General features: G+C 28.8%; 1 protein-coding gene across 1 annotated transcript; it reads left to right on the top strand.

The window, feature by feature from the left end:
- The first annotated feature begins 1,735 nt into the window (after positions 1-1,735).
- Positions 1,736-22,234, top strand: LOC120080863 (putative inactive beta-glucosidase 14). The gene is made up of 12 exons (XM_039035521.2): positions 1,736-2,151; positions 2,229-2,295; positions 2,650-2,708; positions 2,787-2,862; positions 4,551-4,625; positions 7,912-7,999; positions 9,032-9,284; positions 10,649-10,764; positions 18,988-19,240; positions 20,094-20,196; positions 20,472-20,580; positions 21,597-22,234. The coding sequence occupies exons 1-12, from the start codon at positions 1,996-1,998 to the stop codon at positions 21,829-21,831; spliced, it is 1,590 nt and encodes a 529-aa protein (XP_038891449.1). The 5' UTR covers positions 1,736-1,995; the 3' UTR covers positions 21,832-22,234.
- Positions 22,235-22,756: the final 522 nt, after the last annotated feature.

Below are 22,756 nucleotides of genomic sequence, written 5' to 3' on the forward strand. Positions count from 1 at the left end.
TATTATCTATCAACAACAATTTTTTCTCATGCAAACATAATTGATTACTAATTGCTTAAAACCAAATTAAGAAGCATGACATTAAGAATAGGCATTATCAAATTTCATTACCAACCTAACTATTTTCATAATAGCTTGATAATGATCCAATATAGTAGGTCCTATTAAATATACAATCTTTCTAATTGAATATTTAATCTAGCATGCATCGATGATCAATCAATATAATAACCATAATAATATTGGAAAACAATCAACAACACCCATATAAATTACTTGTATATTAACTTAAATCCATAACAGCTAAAATTGTTTAGCCACTCATCATCGTTACAAACATACTCTCATACATTACAATAATCATGAAAAAGTAAAGAGAACAAAGAGAAGAGGAAACACTACTACTATGATGAACCCGTCAATCGAATACATTAGAAATACCTTAATTGCACCCCAGATCTCAAACAACCTCCAAATGGGACTTCCATTCTCTGAACTCTTATTTTTCGAGCTAATAAATTCTCTGTGACTCTCTAGTTTTGTACTTGACAGAATGAATTCAATTACCTATAACCCAAGAACATATAGAGAAAAGATTTCCAAAATTGTAGAAATTTTTGTAATCTGCAGCGTTGGTGTTGCGGCACTCTTTGATAGCGTTGTGGTACTTTACAACGATGCAACACTTTTGCATAGTGATATTAGGAATATTATGTGTTAGAATGGTTGCCTATCCTAAATTTTGACTAGTTGGAATGAGTTGATTCGTTGGACTGTACTGTTGGTACATATTCTCAGTGTGTATTCCATGACTTTCGCAATGTGTAACTGATACACATAACGAAATCCAGGATGCATCATTGCCTTCTAAAAAGAAGCTAAGATCTTCATCGTCGACTTTGTCAATTGGGGAGTCAGGTGATGACATATAGAAATGCATGTCATCTTAGGCCTTTTATTTAGAATTATGAGGGCTATTAAATAGAATATGCGACAATTATGTTAGGAATTTATGAGAAAATGAGTTTGCGGCACTCTTTGATAGCGTTGTGGTACTTTACAACGATGCAACACTTTTGCGTAGTGATATTAGGATAAATTGGGGATACTTTTAAGAGTAATTGTCTTTAGAAATCGTACACAAATATCAAGTTTTAACCCTAAGCATGAAAATTAACTAATCTTGAAAGAGGAAGTTATTGATGATAGTATCTTCTTGGCTTATGTATTTTACATGATAAAAGTAGTTTTTTGATTGGTTGAGTTTATTATTTTATTGCATGAATCGTATCTTAAATTTTATCTCTAATTGTTGTCTCCACTTAGCTAGGAGTAGGAGTAGTAGTAATTTAAATAATTCACCTTCAAATATTTAATTTCTCTAGATAAAATGAGGTAGAAGTAATTTTGGTACTTAACCGCCCAATTCAGTAGACTATACTCAAATTCAATCACTATATTAAAACTTGACATCGTATATGTGCAGTTTTGCATGGTACAAAAGTCACACAACAATAATTACCCGTTGAATGCCGCTAAACAACCTCAATTTTGAAGGCATTTACAGAATGGGTAATGTAAATCCAAGGTCAATTTAGCATAGGTTGTCGATAAACAGTTTTCATCCATATACTAGCAACAAGAACATTTTTTAACTTCTTTGAAAGGTTAAGTATATTAACATAACTTTGAAAGTTTAAGGGTTTTAATACAACTTTTGAAAGTTAGAGGCATTATTCACACAATTTATCAAGTTCACTGATATTTTCTATAGTTTAACCTACTCGTTTCAATAATGTAAATTGACCTATTAAAGATAACATAAGACCATTGACGTAAATAGAAAAAAAAAAATCTATGTTCAAACTATATGAGGTCGATTTAGTAATTTAAGCTAACAATCCCCCAACCAAATAAAGTAATGGAAGACAAAACCTATCCTATATAGTACACATGTAATTGAAGGTTTGCCTGTTTCAATATTTTAACAATAGGATGGGCACAAAAATCCTTCAATTTTGGTCATATTTTTTCCTCATTCTTTTCCTTTCATCTCATGGATGTTTTTCCCAAAATGAAGAAGAAGAAGGAATCAAAAGATCAGATTTTCCAAAGCATTTCCTCTTTGGAACTGCCACTTCCTCTTACCAGGCACTCATACATTTCTTCTTCTTCTTCATTTTTTTTCCCTTTATTTTATGGGTCAAAATTTTTTCTTGTAATTGCAGATTGAAGGGGCCTATAATGAAGATGGGAAGGGAGTAAGTAATTGGGATGTTTTTTCCCATATTCCAGGTTAATCTCACCTTCTAATTTCTCAATTCCATTCAAACCCGCTCCTTTAGAATCTCGTGATTTTGAAAGATTTCAATTTATAATTGATTTCAAATGAATTTCATTATTTGTTAGGGTAAGAAAGATTATGATTTTGAAATCTAAAGTGATTTCAAATCCTTTTTTAACTTAAAAATTTTTTCACACTAAAATGGTTATTTAAAAGTAGATTACTTATTTAATCTTATCACATTCTAATCTTCAATTAATGTGTCACATTTTTGGTGTTCCAAATAAAGTAATTAATTTAAAATCATTTATTAAATTTTCTTGAATCTAAGATTAAGATTTTAGTAATATTTTGAAAATTTGCAGGAAAGATTAAGAACAACGACACCGGAGACGTTGCCAACAATCACTACCACCGGTTTCTGGTACTCTGTTTTTAACTAATTTTCCGATGAAGAGTAGAGTTGAAATTGAGGTGATTTTTTGTTTTTTGATTTTGGCAGGAAGATATTGAGTCAATACATTCCATGGGGATGAACAGTTATCGCTTTTCCATTTCTTGGACTCGAATTTTACCTGGTAAGTTTCTTTCGGAGTGATTTTATAATGATTTAAATAATTTTATCGTTTTCAAAATTTGTTTTTAATCTTTTTAACCAATTTTTATGATATAAAAATTGTAAAATTTAAACTCTGATGAGTAACTATTAGGTTTTTTATTTTTTATTTTTTTAAAATTAATTTTATAGACATACTTCAATCTCCAAATTTCTTCATTTATTATCTCCTTTTCAACAAAAATTTGAAAACTAAAAAAGTAACTTTTATATCTCGTTTGGTAACCATTTTGTTTATAGTTTTTTGTTTTTGAAAATCAAGCCTATTTCTCCTCTTTTCTTATAATGGTTAGTATTTTTATTAAGTACAATGGTTGAACTCTTAGTCAAATTCAAAAAATAAAAATAAGTTTTTAAAAGCTATGTTTTTAGTTTTCAAATTTTGACTTGATTGTTTTAAATCATTGGTAAAATATAGATAACAAATGAAGAAATTTGGAGGTGGAAGTAGTGTCTATAGGCTTAATTTTGAAAAACAAAAAACTAAAAATCAAATGGTACTTTAAAATTTTGTTTTGTTTTTGGAAATTGGCTAAGAGATCGAATATTGTACTTAAGAAATGAAAATCATTGTGAAATGAAAAGGAAATAGACTTAGTTTTCAAAAAACGAAAACAAAAATCGAAATAGTTACCAAACAGAGTCTTAATATTAAATTAATTTGATTGATTAAAAGGATATTTTAGAATGATTTTAAAAATGACAAAAACGATTTTGATGATTTTAAAAAATCACATGCACTCATAACTAAACAACTTTACTCCTTTCTCAAAATGAATAAGTTATTATTTTAAATACGATAAATTACGAGTCAAAAAAGTTTATTTCTATTTAGTGACTAAAGTTGAAATGATTTATGATTTTGTATATAATATTAGGTTTTGGACAATTTTTTTTTTTAAATGAATTGATATATTTAATTTAACTAACATAACCTTTTAAATATTTGTGTCTAATAGAGGGTTGATTTTAAAAAATTGGAAGTTAGAAATTAAATTTGAAGTTTAACTTTTTATTTAATATGTTATTACATATTACTTATTGTTCTACTAGCTCACTAACATAATTGGAAAATGTCATTTTCTTTTTAGGAGTGAAAAAAAATATCAATTATTAATCCCACATGTTAGTATTAACTTCTTTGACAATTATTGACTTTAGTAATTATTTATTTATTTATTTGAAGAATAAGATGGCAGCAATATTAACATTTATTGATGATGGAGACCTCTTTTTTTTTTTTTTTTTTAAGTACATTGATGTGAGAGTTGGGGTGGTATAGAAAAATACAATGAAACCTAAATATACATATTAATGGGAATTACTTTATTGTGAGGAAAATGTCTTTTATATTGTTCATACTATCAACCTCGTGATTTGAGGTTCGATTCCCCCATTCTACACTTTAATTATAATATCTTTAAAAAAAATGTCTTTTATATATTGAAATAATCAAAATTCAAATACTTTAAGATAAAAAAATGTCAATAAATAAATAGTTGATACATATTTTTGAAAATCGTTATCGTGAAGATAATTATTCGCTATACATGAATGGTAAGCTGAATACAATCATTCTCATAATAAGATTAACGACTAATCCAATAGAATATATTAATTAATTAAGTATACTTTGTGATAATAATGTAGAAGGAAGATTTGGTAAAGTGAACAGAAGAGGGATCACTTTCTACAACAAAATCATTGATAGTTTGTTGCTTAAAGGTACTTCTCTTACAAATTACTAAATTTAGTTTTTTTTTTTCTTTTCTAAACTATATAGGTAAGTGAAAGTTTTTTTAACCATATTAAATTGAATATAAGATTGAAAAAAAATAATTAAAAAAAATATTATACCTATACAAATTACTAAATTTCATCAACTAGCTAAAATGAGTATAGTCCAATTGTTTTATAGAAGATTTAACCAATCTTCCACATCTGTGTATTTGAACTTAAAAAGGCAGAATTTTCAATTTAATATCGAGACTACTAACAAGTTCATAATATTTATTATTAAACATTTATAAATTTGTTTATGGCGGAGGATAGGTATGGGTGAATAGGGTTGTTTAATCAAATTAATTACTTCTTTTTTTAATATTGGTCCAGTTAAACAAATTAACAATTTTTTTTGCTAACAGGTAATTTAAACAATAAATTCAACCCAGATAATTATGAAGTTACTCTTTTAAAGCACTCTATATGATTCTAATAACAAGATTGATAATGAATGTGAAAATTTAAGAACTACCCATCAAAATATACAAATATACATAGGCAATTAACTTCTAGAACAAATATTGCAATTAATTTCATATAATAAACTATAATAACACATTAATTGCAAAATTAAAGTAGTATAGAGATAGAGAAATTAACACCGAAAATTTTTATAGTGATTTGGATAAACTCGACCTACATCCACTTTTCCAAATGCCTCTTGGGATTTCAAATAAGGATCTCACCAACTCTTTCCATGGATTTGAGGCCAACCACTATACTGTTTTTTTTGTGAGTTCAGGAGCAAACTCAATCCTTTTCATGGATTAGGATTAAACCGTTATGACATTTTTTTTTTTTTTTTTGGATCAAGAGCAATCCTTGCAAAATGTTTGAAAAAAAATTAAAGAACACAGTTGAGAAACTCTCTAAAAAAGTGAATTTACAAATTTTGAGCTCACAACAAATTAATTCTCATCCTACATAAATCTCTTTCATGAATGAAATGAAAAAGAAAAAAGTTGAAGCTCAGAAAGATCGATGATAGAAGCTTAATAAATTATGGAGAATTGTAAAGAAAAAATGAAATTGTTGTTAAAAATTTGAAGAAATGAAGTGTTTAAAAAGGGAAAAAAAGGGTGTGAAAACCAAATTCAAATTGGTCCATTGGATCTGGTTAAAATTCAAATAATTGGTGGACATTAAATGAATTAAAAGTAATAAAATTAAATATAAGATTTAAATATATATATATATATACATACCAACTGTCAGAATTTCAATAAATGTAATATATATATACTTCAATTTGTGTCATTCATCATCTATGCCATTTTTTCAAGTTTATTTATGATAGACATTGTACTCTTTAAGTCCTACAAAAAGGAAAAAAAAACTATTGGCGTCAGATATCATTCGCATTTCTCATTTTTTGAGAAATAAACTTGTTTAATAACTATTCTTGTTTCTTATTTCAAATTTTTAAGAAATGTTTCTAAAAATGGTGCAAATTTGTAGACTAAAAAATAGTTTATTTCCAATCCATTTCATTTGCTATTTATATTATTTAATGTTTCGTTATAATAATCAAATTTGATGATTGACTTGTTGGTGTTAAGTCACTTATGAATTGGGTACTTTCAAGTCTTAGGTATGAAATTCAGCCTCATAATTCTTATTAAAAACAAAAAAAAGAAGAATATCCAAAAATTGGATAAAGAAAAGAAAATTAAAATAAAAAGAAAGTGAAGAAATAAAAATTGGAGAAAGTGAAGAAAATTAAAAATAAAAAGAAAGGATCCAAAAATCAGAAAAAGAAAAGAAAGAAATGGAAGAAGAAAATTTGAAGAAAATAAAAAAGACAAAAAAGGACAGCATTGGAAATTAGGCAAAAAAAATTCAAAAGTTGAGTTTCAATTTGGAATCGTTGTTTCGAATCCTATGCAATGAATACTTTAAATATTCAAATAGTTAACAAATTAATTTATCATCAAAATATTAATTAATTAAAATTAATTATTTTGAGATTAAGAGCTAAAAGACCACATGGAATATATATTCTCTAAACCAAATATCATTTTTAATACTAAATACCCAAAAAAAACAATAAAACTTCCATATACTTTGATAATTGTGTAATTGTGTGCATCCATGTTACATCAATCTTTAGATTTAGTATTTTTTTATGATTTATTATCTATAATACCTTTTCATTATTTGTTTGTTTATTTAGTGGATAATATGTTAAAAGTTTTTTTTTTTCTATTTTTAATTATAAAAAAATAAATTAAAATATTTATAAAATATAGTAAAATTTTAGAACTATTAATGAGGATAGACACTGTGTCTAGCATTGATAATTCTAAAATTTTATTATATCTTGTAAATATTTTCAACAGTTTTACTCTTCGAAATAATTTTTCCTTTATTTTTACCTAAGTTTTTGTCTTTTGTATAATTTTAAACTTCTCAATTTTTCACAATTATATTGAAGATTTTCAGGTAAGTTATTTTTTTAAAAAAAAAAGAAGTAAAAAACGTATCCAAAACTACTTAAAATTGTTGGCGTATTATTAAATTAAACTAAATTAAATTATTAATTATATTTAGACATACAAACTTGCTAATGGACTTGAACCTTCGTTTTGATGGTGTGGGTTGGGGTTTCCATGTGTGAGTAGTGCATGTAAATTTTCAATATATATATATATATATATGGATTGTTTTTAAATATAAAAAATGAACTAACTTATTTATATATATAGTGAAATATCATGGTTTGATTAGTGATAATTAAATAATACATCAATGTTTTATAAATTGTGTTACAATATTTTGACAACTTTTTTTCTAAATAAATCTAATCAAGAGAATCTATTAGAGGTAAATTTGAGAATTTTAAAAGATTAATAATGAAACTAAGAATTACCTTAAGAAAATTATGTAGTTTGGTATTTTTAGCTAATTGAAAAATATATGTTTAAATATAATACACATTAAATTTTTTATGGGTTGGTTCAGATTGATTTTAGAAAAAGTGTTTCTCAAAAACACATTTTTATTTAAACACTTTTGATATAAACTAATTAAAAAAATATACTTGAAAAGTCATTTTGAGTAGTTGTAAAACACTTCAATTTTTTTCAAAATGATTTATTTTTTTAATTAAACACTTGAAAATATATTCCAAATACACCCTAAATCTATAGAGCAATGAACATTCTAAAAACTACTTGAAATTAAAATAATTTCTAAGAAAGTATTTTGAGCAAGTGAATAAATGGGACAGGCATAGAGCCGTTCGTGACAATTCACCATTTTGATCTTCCATTTGAACTTGACCAAAGATACGGAAGTTGGATGAGCTCTCAAATGCAGTAATTGCTCTCTTCTTTTATCTATTCTTTCTTTTTTTCTCTCTTGTTTGTGGACATTAAATATTATAATTTTTTTGTACAGATAACCTTAATTTCACGATCATAGCGTTGCTTGCCCCAAGTTTTGAAAATAATGAAGTATGACCCTTTGTCATTGTTAGAACATATTAATAGTGTGTTAATTATTTCTATTATCTCTCATGATTCTAGTAGAGGTAAAATTAAGGTCAAGGTCATCTGTTGTGACATTTGAGTTCATTAGGGATACATAAATGAACAAAGATCACATTCGAATAAGAGGTTAAAGAAAGAAATTATAGTTAATTAGAAAATATTTTCGGTGGCTCAATCATAAGAACTCCAACATTAAAGGAATTTAGTTTGAAACAATTCTATTTTTGGTAATCTTTTGAAAATTTTAGTGAGGATGAAGCATCTTGAAAGGATTTATGTTAGTCATGCATATGTGTAGAAAGACTTCACTATAAGAAACAAGTTAAGACCAAGGTTGAAATATATCGACATGTCCATATATCTAAAATATATCCATAGATCAAGGGCTCGATGTCGATATTTTATATCCATGGATATCACCAATAATTTTTTTTTATATAAATGCTCATAAAAAAAATGCCTATAAATTTAATCCAATTTGAACAGGAATGCTAATAACAATATTCATAACTTTGTTTGAGAGTAAAAATAACTTAATTATTAATCTAAATAAATTTTACAAATTTTGTGACTTACAAAAGTATGCATATTTTAACGATATATCCATAAATTAAAATCTTGATATAATTATCGACATCCATAGTTTAATCCTTGGTTAAGACAAGTAAGGACGATAATGTTGTCGAGTCACTCTAAACCTTCATTAATATTACATGAGAGATAGTATAGATAATTGACATGTCTTAGTATGCTCTGACAATTGTTGAGGGTCGTATTTCATTACTTTCAAAATTTGAGGCAAACACTATTACAATATGAAATTTGAGGGGTCATATTTCATTATTTTTTACATGATAGGGAAGATTTTGTGTATTTTGCAAAAATTTGTTTCGAAGAATTTGGAGACAGAGTGAAGCATTGGATAACGATAAATGAGATAAATCAAATCGCAAAAGCGGCCTACTTAAATGGAGTTTCCCCTCCAGGCCACTGCTCGCCACCTTTTGGAAAATGCTTAGCCGGCAACTCGGATATTGAACCTCTCATTGTTGTACACAACATGTTACTTGCCCATGCCAAGGCTGTTAACCTTTACCGCATCTATTTCCAAGTAAGTTTATTTCCTTTTTTTCTCTCTCTGTTAGACTATAATTACTTTAATTGAAATTGAAATGAGCTAGAATCGAAACAATTTAGTATCCATGTTTTACAATTTGTAACAATTTACTCTCTACCGTGAAGAACATTAGTATAATTTCATGAACTTTCTTATCGTGTAGAATGATAAAATGACCAAGATTCAAATTTATTTATAAATTATAAAGATTAAGTTGTTACGTAATAAAAGTTGACACTTAATTTTGATGAATAATTTCACAACAGGAACTAATTCGTTACTTTTATAGTTATTAAAATAGCATTAAATTGTAACAAATTTGAAAATATAAAGACAAAAATCCTTACTAACTAAAATTCAGTAACTAAATTGTTATTTTCATGAAAGTTCAAAGACCAAAAATGTTGTTTAATCCTAACTTATTTTTATATGTGATTTAATATGAATATTTTATTTTAACGAAAAAACTATTATTTAAATATTTTATAGATTAAATGAAAATTTTAAATTATAATAAAAAGATTTGGGTGTAATAAAATTATATAGATGTATATACCTTTTTTATTAGAATCCATTCCCTTTGGGTTCATGAATGAAGAATCCCCTCCCTGCTCTTACCAATCTTACTTCTTAATTTATTTGTTTCTTTTTTGCCAAAAAAAAAAAAAAAAAAAATTATTTATTGGTGGGGTGTCCCTTCAATTGATTGAGTCTATTAATACCCCTTTATTTGCCTTTTTATACCCTCAATGTTCCTTAATGGGCGAAATTTTTTTTTGAATAACAGATCTCGTGGTTATAAAGAATAAAGATAAATATAATCTTTTAAAGAGGTAATTAAGATTTTAATAAAAAGTAATTACAAATTTGGCGAGTGTTCTAGGTTTTATTTATTTTATTTTTTTTTAAATATGGCAAATGACTTCCGCCTGAAAATTTGATTACTATTTGATTGTTATGTGATTGTCATACCTACAATTACAAAAAAGTTGAAGTCATAGATTTGGTTTCTTAAAATGTATTTGTCGTACAATGCAATTTTCCTATTTTAAAAATAAAAAGTCTATCAACATAAATGTAGCTCAATAATCAATAGCATGTACTCATTTTTGTAAGTTCAAGATTTAAATTTCCATATCCCACATTTTTATTGTACTTGAAAAAATTAAAATAACATATAATCATCCCTAGTAACAATTTCTGGTTTTTTTTTTTTCTTAACCTACCTAAATCTAAAGAACAAACAAAGATCACAAAGGCCTTTTAATAACCTTTAATAATCATAAAAAAGCTCATTTATTAACAATTATTAAACTCTAGTTTCATTTTTTTAAAAAAGAAGAGATAATTATTTGTAGGAAAAACAAGGTGGATCCATAGGAATAGCAGCAGGTGGAAATATGTATGAACCATTAACAGACAGCGAATTTGACAAACATGCTGCTGAGAGAGCCTTGATTTTCGACTTTTCCTGGTTTGTTCTTTTCTTATCAGTATACATTTGCTTATTATTTTTTTCCTAATCTTTGTCCAACAACTTTCCAATGTGGCTAACATTTTAATTTTAAACCGTGACAACACTTTCGGTGTGTCAGGTACGCTCTTATTGTGCGATTTCTTTTTTGTCATATTTCTATCTATACAATTTCGTATTAGCTAAATGACATTTCATACGTTTTTTTTTTGAGTTTTTATAAAAATTTGTGGTCATTTAGCAAAGGCGAAGTTTTATGCATTCCATGCATGATATGAGCTCACGTGGGCCTAGAGAATAGGGTTCATTGGCCCACTCAACCTTGGCCTCGACCAAGGCCGAGCCCAGCAAGTCAAGCCTTTTTTGCATAATTTTTTGGGCTGACAAGAGAAATAGTAAATTTTAAAGTTTCATTTGTAAAAATGATAAAAAAGTTTCAAAATTATAAAAATAGCAAAACGAATTTATATAATAAAAATATTAATTAGAAAATGACAAAACTACCCTAAAACAACTAAATTAAGTACAAATGAAAATGATACCCTACCTCAAAAACAACACGAATACTACAAATACACCTTACCTAGACATTCTAAAACCACAAATACATAGTATCTAAACATTCAAGAAGCAAAATTAAAAATCACCCAATATGGTTATTAGAAACTTATGGATGTATACAACAATGGATTCCTCCAAGGAGAGAAAGAAAAAAGTTGATTTTACCAATAAAGTTTGTTGTTGGCAAGTGAATATGTTAAAGGAATTGCAACTTCATGACGATGTGAACATTGGAAGTATGATTGTGTTTGACACCAAACCAGTTGTAGGAGTCTCATCATCTTCATTCCATGTGACCATTTTGCTCATTGAATCTTGAAAGTCAACTTTAAACACTATCAATCCCAAAACGTCATTGTTGAAAATGATGTTCAAAGTAGAAACAAAAGAAAAAAACATGTGTGTAAGCGAAAAAAGGTCGGCAACCTGGTGAGGATGGTCGTTAAAAGCTAGCCAGGATGATGAAATTCAAGAAAGAGTGGCTGAACCAACGATCGAAGACATGAGATTGCAAAGGAGAAAATGAGATTTTGGACTTCTAAATAAAGAAGATGAAGAAGATGAGATTTAGTGTTTTTTGTTATCTTCTTTTAATAAATAATAATAATTATGATGATAATAATAATAATAAGAATAAGAATACTAATTAATAATAATAATAATAAACTAAAAAATATATATACACCCCCACATGTTTCAAACATTTAAAATTTAATTCCCATTTATATGTTTCTTTTTAGGTTCAACAAGCCATTTTTACATGTTTGTATATGAAAAATTGAAAACATCGAAAATATGAAAAAAAAAATAAAAGATCAAATTAATTTGATAACAATATGTATAAAATAATAAAAAAATATTTTGATACAATTGAATTTGTAACAAACATATGAACAAATCAAAAGTTAGTTGGATATAATCAAATTTGATAATAAAAAATAAATTCAAATATAAATTAGAGAGAAAAAAGTAAGTTTTTGTTTATTATGTTTAAAAAAATCGATAGGTAGTTAGATAAAATCTAATTTGATAATAAAATATAAATTCAAATATAATTCAGGGAGAAAAATAAGGAAGGGAGTTCGTTTATTTACAATTATATTGTATTCATAATTCTGTTTTCATAAGCTTCAACAATTACACTGTATTTATAACTTCATCCACCACAAAAACCTAGGAAAAAACCTAACTCGTTCGTTGTAGAGGCCAAAAACAACAAGATTGCAAAAGTGAATATTTGTTTGTCAAAAAGACAAATTAATGATATAATAATATAATAAGATGATAATAAAATCCTAATTAAAATAAAAAATTTAATCCAAATTTAGAATAATAAAAAATTAATAAAATAATATAAAATCTAAAGATATATCATAAATTAAAATAAAAATGATGATAAATAAATTAAATATCGATTAATTCTAAATATTTTCGAAAAGTGGTTAAATCAAATCAAAACAAATAGCTAATTTGAATCATTAGGGGAGAAAAATGAGGAAGAGGTTGATTTATTTTAAATCAATTCATGAAGTAGTTATCAAAATCAAATTTTTATATTAAAAATAAATTTAAAGTTCAAAAAGGGAAAATGAGGAAGATATTGGTTTATTTTAAATCAAATCTTAATGGAAAAGTTATAGCAAATTTTCCATTTACTAATTTGAGCTTCTCGACCGATAGAGAGAAGCTTTGTGTCAAAGCCATTTATAAGCCCTCAAGTAGGTAACCCCGAAAGAGGGAAGAGATTTTTGAGTACGGGAAACCTCTGGATTTGAAATCACTACTTATATACCTGGTATTGGCCATAATTTACAATAGCTTGTTAAAGAAACCACAAGAAAACCTAAATCGATGAAACCTTTGTGTAAGTAACAAAAGTTATGGCAATGTATGGAGCAACCATTCAACTTATTCTTGTGCAATCAACACATGACCATTTTTTAGGAAGTAAACGTTAAAATAATATAAAAAATAACATATACAACTAATTTATTAAAAATGTGAGAAATATACAGTTAATTCATTAAAAATATATGTATACAATTATGAAAACAATATAGAGATTTGAATAAAATATATGGATAAAAGAAGTTTTAATAATATATGGATATTTCAAATATAAATTTGGTAGAAAAATTTGGATATTTTATTAAGGTGAGATAAATTCGAAAAGTGGTTAAATAGAATATCAAATAATAATAAAATATAGAGATTATGTTAACTACTTGAACAAATTAGGAGGCAGTTATCTTTGACAAATATCAACAATTATCCTATATATATAACCCTGTTTTCTATTTTGGAATTAGCTGGTATTTGTAGTTTCATCAATACGAACAAGGAAAGGGCAATTCAGGCATTTAGAAATTTGTGGCCATGTTGCATGAATGGAAAAGTGTAATTTAAAAGAGAATTTAGTTCAATTAATTAAACCTAACTTAGGAGACTTGGAATCCACTCATCTTTGAATACTAAAAAGTCGTTCCTTGCTTAACTTTATTCTTGGCTCGTTTACTTGTAAGTCCAAAGCTAAATAACCTAATGTATTAATTGATTTCTCAATTATCCTATATGCTCAACTAATTGGGTTCAAGCATCCATATTAATTCAACATACACATGAAGCCTAGGTATCTAGCCAAGACAATTGGCAATTGGAAAGCCATATTGCCAATTGATTTAATTCTTGATTTAGGTGAGTCATGCAATTAACAAACAAGAGTTGCCCTAAAAGACTTGAAAATTAGCCACAAACATGCAACAAATGCCCTAATGAGATTCATACGCAACGATGCACTCTCTAACAACAAAAGAAAATCACAAATGGGTGATCAAACTATCAATGTTTTCTAAGCATAGAAGTCAGAATTAATCAAGAACAAATAAAATTTAGCAGCAAATAAAATTTAAATTAAGTGTCACAACCAAGAATCAATAAGTATCAGTCCTATCCTAAGCTAGAGATATCACTTACCTTAGCCACTCATGTGCCAAGATGAAGTTCCAAATGTAAATAAATGAAGAATAACAAGAATTAATGTCCCAAAAGGGGAAAATTCAGAGAAAATGAGGTTGGTGGCGGCCAAATTGGGCATAGAATGACCTAAATTGGGCAAAAAAACATTTATACAAAAACAAAAACATAGCTACGCTAAGGGGATCTTTACAATACTCTTATTGAAGTGTAGCCCTCAAACGTAGCTATACCGATGTTACGTTGCCCATTTTGCACGCGCCTCCAATGCTCATTAACTTCTAGAGCATTGCAACGCTCCAGGGTAGTGTAGTGATGCTTCCTTATATGCACGCTACTACCTTTCAGCGTAAAAGATAGTGTAAAAGAGAGAATTGTGACGCTTCTCAAAGCCGTTTGGTCATTTTTCCTCCTTTCTTCACAATTGATGCTATGAAGTTCCATTTTGGTTCATTTTTGTCCCGTTTCGGCTCCGATGGTCCATTCTACCACTCAATTTCTTAATACCTAAATGCATGAACAGGCCTAAAATAAGCTAAGAAAAATAGCACTTTTAGGGTGCTATCGATGTGCTTGTATGTGATTCGCCAAGGGAAAGGAAAATAATAATCCCCAAAGCCCTAGACAAAGAAACAACTTAATGCAAGGAGTAGAAAAAGAAACCAGAGCACAAGGAGTTGCTAAAAAAAGTAGGGGGCCCAGATCTATGTTACAAGTAAACTCAGGAAACAACGACCAAAGACAACGTTGAGACCAAGCCTCCATTAAAAAAAAAAAAAAAAAAAAAAAAAAAAGAGCAGGTTGGATGAGACATTCCCCAGAGACAGGTCTGTGCAGCTAAATCGACAAGAGATGCTACAAAACAAAACTAGAGGCCGGATTGAAGTTGAAGACAAAGAGGTTCTATGAAAAGCATATTTACAAAGGATGTAACAAGAAATAGGTAATATTCAAGAGAATACATAATGCGATTTAATATTGAGGCATTGTAGGTAGAAGATATACCGGTTATGCTGCCTTATTACCCATAGTTAATGAGCTTAAAGATAAGAAAGTTTTGGGATCATTAGGAAAAAGGAAAACCAAATCATACATAGAATTGATTACACGGGCACAAAAGTATATGAGCATTTAAGAGCTACTATATTTGAAAAGGAGGATAGTCAAGACAAGAAGAAGATCGCCTTAGCCTTGAATAGGAAAATGTCGACCGAGATATTGCAACACAAAATAAAGAGGTGCAGGATGAATGACTGGGACCAACCACGGTTCAATAATACATCAAGAATAAAAAAAATATACACCAACCATTCTTCCGGTAGAGCAGAATCTTATGGAAATAAAACATGGGAATATTTTGAGAGAATCGAGCAGACAAATACTAGACTATACCAAAGAGATAAACAAAGATATTGTTTCTTTCATAAAGATTATTGGCACATGGAACAGGATTGCATTTAGCTAAAAAACGAGATTGAAACCTTAATTTGTAATGGATTATTGGATGAGTCCGCTTTCATTTTTACCAAAGAGATCTAGACCATAAAATTTTTGTTTCACTGGTTCATTAAAGAAACTAGAAAAAAAAGGCCAAAACCGACCTTGCAAAGAGAGCCAAGACCGAATAGGGATGACCAAGCCGAGGAACGATGTCGCCAAGTGCTCTGAAAGGTCAGAATAATCCTTACATACCAACTAAAGGTGGATCAAGTAGAAACCAAAAGATGATGACTTGCAAAGTAGGGTATGAACTGAGTGATCTCCAGGTACACTTATTGTAGATGCAGAGTTCAAGCCCAAGCATAGAATTCCTCAAAGAAGAAGCTCAAGTCCTTCATCAACTACATAATGATGCATTGGTTTTGATATTGATAGTAGCCAATGTGAAAATCCATCATGTTTTATTGATGGAGGGAATTTTATGACTGTTTTGACTTCGGAAGATTTTGATAAGATGATGTTAAATAGAGGGCATTTAAGTATATGTATGACTCCACCAATAGGTCTACGGGGAGAGAAAGTGGATCTAAAAGGAAGAATCAAACTCTCAGTAACTTTCGGGGAAGACCAACCCTGCATGAATTAGGAGCGGTTCCATCAGCTTATCATCCAATTATGAAATTTCTAACACCACATGTGATTGGAACAATCAAAGAAAAGGAAAAAAAATTCAAGAGAATGCTACGTTACAACTTTGAAAGATACAAAAACAAAAGTGCAAAATTCAACCTGGTAAAAGGAAGGTCAATGCCGATACTAGTGAAAATAATTTGGATCAACAAAACTAAATAGAAGATGAAAGATAACAAAGTTTCATTAGCTTGAGCTTGAGTTAGTACGATTGGTCATAATCATCGTTGATGTTGTAGTTCAAAAGAAAGACTAGAGTAATAAAGAGTAGAGAAGTGACAATAAAGAAGCAGCCACAAATAAAAGAAGAATTATTTAAAGTTAAAATTGAAAATTTGCAGAAGATCAACACCAAGGTCTATCCTGCTCAAAGGAAATCCAAGGCCAACCCTACTTAAAGGAATCTCGAGGTCGACCCTCTAAAAAGAGAGAGAGAAAAAGATAGGGAAATGGTTATCAAAATTTGAATTTGAAATTCAAAATTCTTAAAATCGAGATTGAGTCTTCCATAACTTGTTGAAGCAAGTGTCACATGGCTTTGAATGTTGCAACAGGCATGTAGAGATTCTAGCGCATCACTACTTGACCTCAGGCTCGAGGCCAGGGGATGACATAAGCTTCTGTCCTTGCAAACTGCATCAAAGAACAAAAGATTATGGTTGTCAACATGTGAGACAAATCATTAAGGCAAAATTGAACACAATGCTTGCCTTTGAGTCAAAGTCGACCACCCCTGAATGATAAGGTCAAGTGATGGATGGACAAGATTGTTACAGTTAGAGATAGGAATACAAAGTGAAAAGACTAATCACTCTTCAACCTAGGTCTCGAGGTCGAGGCTATCATCAAGTTACCACCCTCACATTGCATGTACAAGATAATGGAGAACCAGACTTCCTTTCTTTAACAATTCCTTTAGAATTTCAGAAGATGTAATATCAACCTCAAACCAAGATCGACCATCCATGGAATAACATGTGGTGAGTCGACTTGAACAACAATTTAGGCTAAGTGAAAAATCATAATATATGAAGGTTACAAAAACTGTTAGAAAAGAGGTATTTTGTTCCATGAGAAGAAGCAGAGATACATGATCACTACGGATAAAAGAAGCAACTCTTGCACAAAAAAAAAAGAAAAAAAAAGAAAAAAAAAAGCTACATGATAACTGGGTGCAGCCTAAAGCGACAACCCATCCAGGAAAATGATAGATGAAGTAACCATAACTTCTTCTATAGGGCAGGAAAGGATAACAGGGATCTAGTTAAGCCTTAATAGGTTTGGATAGATAATATTTCAAGTCTGCTTATGATGTGGGACTCACCTTAAATCAAGAGAGTAATGTTTTGTTGCCTAGGCTTATCCATGGGGTGGACCTGACACAATTTGGTGCATAACTCTGACAAGAGGCAAAAAAACGCATTGAAAAATTCATTGGACCTAAAAAAGGTTTGACTCGATAGGCTCAACACCCATAAAGTTTGAGATAAGTCTCGCGACGAGGTAATGTGGTGATAGAAGGTGAGATTGTATTCCCAAGTTCATTTCTTACAAGTAAAACTCGTGAAATATAACTAAACCATAAGCCTCAACTTGGGAGTGGACTAATGTTATTGGTACTTGTTGGGCTAAAGGGCAAAAACAACATAACAAAGAAGAAGAAATTACCGAGTTGGGACAAGAAAATGACGATAAACGGGCAAGCTAACCATGCCTAGAGGATGAAATTGGTATGGTCTGCCTGGTATGCATCCCATGCATGATATAAGCTCACATGGGCTTAAAAAATGTGGTTAACATGTCTCAAAGCCAATTTAGTCTGCTTGGCCTCGGCCTCAACCAAGGGTGAGTCCACTGAGTTAAACCTTTTTCGTAGAATGTTGCCCTAGAAGGAAAGATAACATCCTGAGATTTAGGGGAGAATCCTAAATACAGAAAGCTTTGCGTACCTAAACCTATAAATAGGGAAGGTGAGAAATATAAGAGGTAAGTTGTCTCTGCGCTAGGAATTTTGAATTTTTAGACTTCCTAACTTAAGCATTAAAGTTTGTGTAACCTACACCACACTAGTGTGTAGTTCTTATTAGCTTGCATGTGATCTTCTTCATAGAAAAATATAAATTTACAGCTGCTACCACTTCGAGTTCAGACCACTTTACCTGTTGATCTAGGTACTAAGAATTATAAAGTTGTCCTATATGAAGTTGAGGCAAGGAAAGTCTTGTATGATGCATTCTCAAAAGTCTTATAAAACAAACAAGCTTTATGATCTTTCATCGGTTAACTCTTTCAAAAGCTATGTCATATTAGTATATATAAATAATTTGAATTTCTTATCAATCTTCTTTTTTTAAATTAAAGTAAAGAAAATGTTGAAAAATAAAAGTTTAATTACCTTGCATGGTTCTAGGTATATTGCTCTAAGTGTACTTGATAAGTTTTTGTTTGGTTTTGTTTCTTTATCTTTTGAGCATTGGCCTCTTTTCATTTATTTAATAAAAATTATTGTTTCCTTTTAATCAATAAAAAAAGTTTAATTTTCTTTCTAAACATGAATAGGGTGTATGATCCTCTTGTATATGGAGATTATCCTAAGGAAATGAGAGAAATTTTAGGAAACCAACTTCCAAGTTTCTCAGACATTGAGAAAAATACTATAAAAGAAAGTTTGGACTATATTGGCATCAACCACTATGCTACTTTATATACAAAGGATTGTCTTCATTCCACTTGCTCCTTTGAAGGTTCATATCATCCTATACAAGGATTTCTTGAAACTACATGGTATCGAGATGACATTTCCATTAGAGAGGCATGTTCTTTCCCTTTTACCTCTACTTTTTATTTTTGTTTAAAAATTATTGAAGATCTTATGCTTAACTAATTGAATTAGGTAACTTAGACATGTTAAAATGAAAGTTAAAACTAATAAAGAAATTTCAAAGGCTATTTTCAATCATATTGTTGATTTTGCTTTTTCAAGAAAATATTGTATTGTTGATTAAACATACACGTATATACAACTAATACTTCATGACCAAGGACAAGTTCAAACTAGTTCAAATAGAGGAAGTAGTTTTTTTTTTTTTTTTTTTTTTTAATTACATAAACAAATTATTGAGAAATTGTGAATTATTTGAAATAATAAAAATTAACACTCAAGAAATAAGTGTAGGTCTCCTATATTAATTGTATGAGTATGAATGTGTTGGAATTATTTTCATAATATTATTTGTAGTACATGGGTAACAAATAAAAAGGCAATTATTTTTTTAATTATTCAATGGACATATCAAGTGATTTTGATGATGGGCTCATAACTTCTCACATTGAGGTGTGGTATGCTAAGAAGAAAACAATTCATTGATCGTGAGAATTATGAGAACGTTATGATCAATATATATAAATATAAGATTATGGTCTCTAAAGCACTAAATATTTTTAGCCTCCTATTCTCCACCTAATAATGAAGGCCTACCTAATTCATTATGATTTGTCTATCTATGCTTCCAAGTGACTTTAACCTCTCTATATATTTTTGTTTTCTTCTATGCTTAAATCTTTTATCTCGATTATTCTCTGTGGTCATTGTAGAATAATCATGAGCTTGGATTTTATTATTTTTCAACATATGTATATCCTAAAGTTACCTTTTTATATGGTAGACTAGTGAAGCAGCATTCGTTGTTGTTCCAAGAGGCTTGGAGGAAATAATTAACTATGCTAAAGAAAGGTATCCTAACAAGCCAATCTTTATCACAGAAAACGGTAAGCTAGCATAAAAGTATGATTGTATATGTAATTACATTAATGTGCGATGTCAAATTAAACCATTAGGTCTTGTATAGTAAACTATGGCGTATAAACGAATATTATGTTTGTATGTAAAAAGTACTTGTTTTCAATGTGTTCTCAAGTACGACCATTTTTTAAAATAAATTTTAAATTTATAACTAAATGCTATGAAGAATTTGAAATTTCATTGTAATTAACATAAGTTATACTTTTTAAGATATTGAAAAGTGTTTTCTTTTACTTTTCAGGTTGTTCTCCACCACTTGGCAATGGTAACAAAGTTGAGGACATTTTAAATGACACAAAACGAATCTATTACCACAAGAATTACCTTGCTTCCTTGGCTAAAGCATTGAGGTAATAAATAGCCCATTTATTACTTTTTCTATATATATATATATATATCTTTTTCATTTTTAATCTAAGGTTTTAGAAATATTATTTTCAATAATTTTGAGTGATTATGCCATATCTTCATCGAGAGTAGTTCATGCACATTTTTTAGACCTAATTTAATTGTTTTAGTGGTAATATTTTCAATCCAAACAACGCTATTATTCACATTTTTATTTTAAAAAAAAGTAAAATGTTAACATGAAAAATATCTTTTTCATTATTTTCTACTATTGAAATCAAACAACCCATACAATTTCAATTTATATGATGAAAATTTACCTTTCAAATAATTTTTTAAAAAATTATTTTTAATAGTTGTCGAATAATAAATTATAAAATTATAATAAATAATACATGTGTGTATATATATATATGATTGCATTGTATGTAAAATAAATACTTTTTAAAATAAATAGTAAAGTTCGTGTTGGTTCGAGCCATAAAATTTTCACTTATTTGAAATTTCAATCAAACTCAACTCAACCTATATGAATTGAATTGGATTGATTAGGTTTTCTGGTCATCAAGCTTTTTGAACACTCCTAATTTTCACTTATAATTGTTATTGTTTGGCCAACTATCTTAAACACATATCCATAATGGTACAATATTATCCACGTTGAATCTTAATCCACGTGAACTTAGTCTCCATTCCTAAGAAACCATGCTCATATATCTCAAATCTTTCCTATATATTTAATATTGTAATTGATGTGTTTGATGTAATATCTAGAGATGTTTTCAAATATAGAAAAATGAGTCAACTTATTTATAAATATAGTAAAATGTCACTGTTTAGTGTTTATCAGTGATAAACAATGATAGATACTAATAGAGGTCATTTAGTTATATTTGAAAATATTTCCAACAGTTATACTATTTAAAACAATTATCCTAATATCTATACCTTTGCATTAGATTATTTATCTGAGATATGTTCGAGTTAATAATAATAATAATGTCTTTTTTTATGATAGGAATGGTGGTGATGTGAGAGGGTATTTTGTTTGGTCCTTAATGGACAACTTTGAATGGGCTAATGGGTACACCACAAGATATGGGCTTTTGTATGTGGACCGACACACACTTAAGCGTCGGCCCAAACTTTCGGCCCAATGGTTTGCTTCTTTCCTCGGCGGCAACCTACAACAACTTGATAAATCTTCATCCTTCCTCAATACAAATGCCTCTTCCTCCCTCATGGATGCTTAAGAAGCCAAATGCTTTTGGAAACAAAGAAAGCAAAAAAAAAAAACTACTTTTATTCATTCTCATTATTGCATCAATTTCATTAATAAAAAGAAATCATGTTCTAAAGTCCTTGTTGCTAAGAAAGATAATGATCCATGATAGGGGTGTTCAAAAAACCCGATGACCCATGCGGTTTGGGTTGGATTATCAAATAAATGAAAATTTTATGGATTTGTTTGATTCATGGGTTCAGCTAATATAACCCAAATCAATCCATGAACATCCCTAATCCATGATTATTAACTTGATTAAATTTACTCATTATTTGTTTTCTTTTCACTTGTACTCTATGGTGTCACTACTAAAAATGTTATTTCTAGTCAAGGTTTAAGTGAAGGAGATCATTTATGTCTCTATTTTTCTATTCTTTTCTAATGTCTCTTTCAAATTTTCAAATATGCTAAAAATAGAGATCTTATATCCAGTATTCCCATGGCAAGTTTAGCTTTCCTATCTTTAATCTTTTAAATTTTTGTTATGACAAGATACTTTTCTTTGGAGCTTCTTGAATGTTATTTTGTGATAATGAACAAGCCTCTAGTTAGGGTTTCAAGTTTTCTCTAAAGTTTGCAAAGAGTTTCACGATTGCTTCGAGGTATACTTTGTGTTAATCTTGTGGATCATCTCAGTCTCTACCTTAGATTCATAGTAGAGTTGTACAACGACGCTAGCAAGAAATCTAACTCTTTTTCTCTTTATGACAAAATTTACAAACATATTAATAGAGTCGTTTTTTCTGGAAAAAAACATATATCATTTAACTTAAATGAAATTCACTTAACAAGCCTAAAAAGTTGGTGACGTAAACTTAGAAGAAATTGAGTTTTCTAACCAATCCTTCTTGACTCAAAAACTCAACTTTTTAGCTTTGATATTTTTTTTTTTT

The sequence above is a fragment of the Benincasa hispida genome, chromosome 7 (genome assembly GCF_027475165.1).
Source record: "Benincasa hispida cultivar pf3 chromosome 7, pf3_genome.v1.1, whole genome shotgun sequence".
Classification (NCBI taxonomy): Eukaryota; Viridiplantae; Streptophyta; class Magnoliopsida; order Cucurbitales; family Cucurbitaceae; genus Benincasa; species Benincasa hispida.

What these genes read in the sequence shown, in the direction of transcription:
- LOC120080863 (XM_039035521.2), top strand. Translation starts at nt 1,996, where the DNA reads ATGGGCACAAAAATCCTTCAATTTTGGTCATATTTTTTCCTCATTCTT. An exon ending in TGGATGAGCTCTCAAATGCA is followed by an intron (nt 8,000 to 9,031) that starts GTAATTGCTCTC and finishes TTTACATGATAG; the next exon opens with GGAAGATTTTGTGTATTTTG. An exon ending in AATCTTTATCACAGAAAACG is followed by an intron (nt 20,197 to 20,471) that starts GTAAGCTAGCAT and finishes TTTACTTTTCAG; the next exon opens with GTTGTTCTCCACCACTTGGC.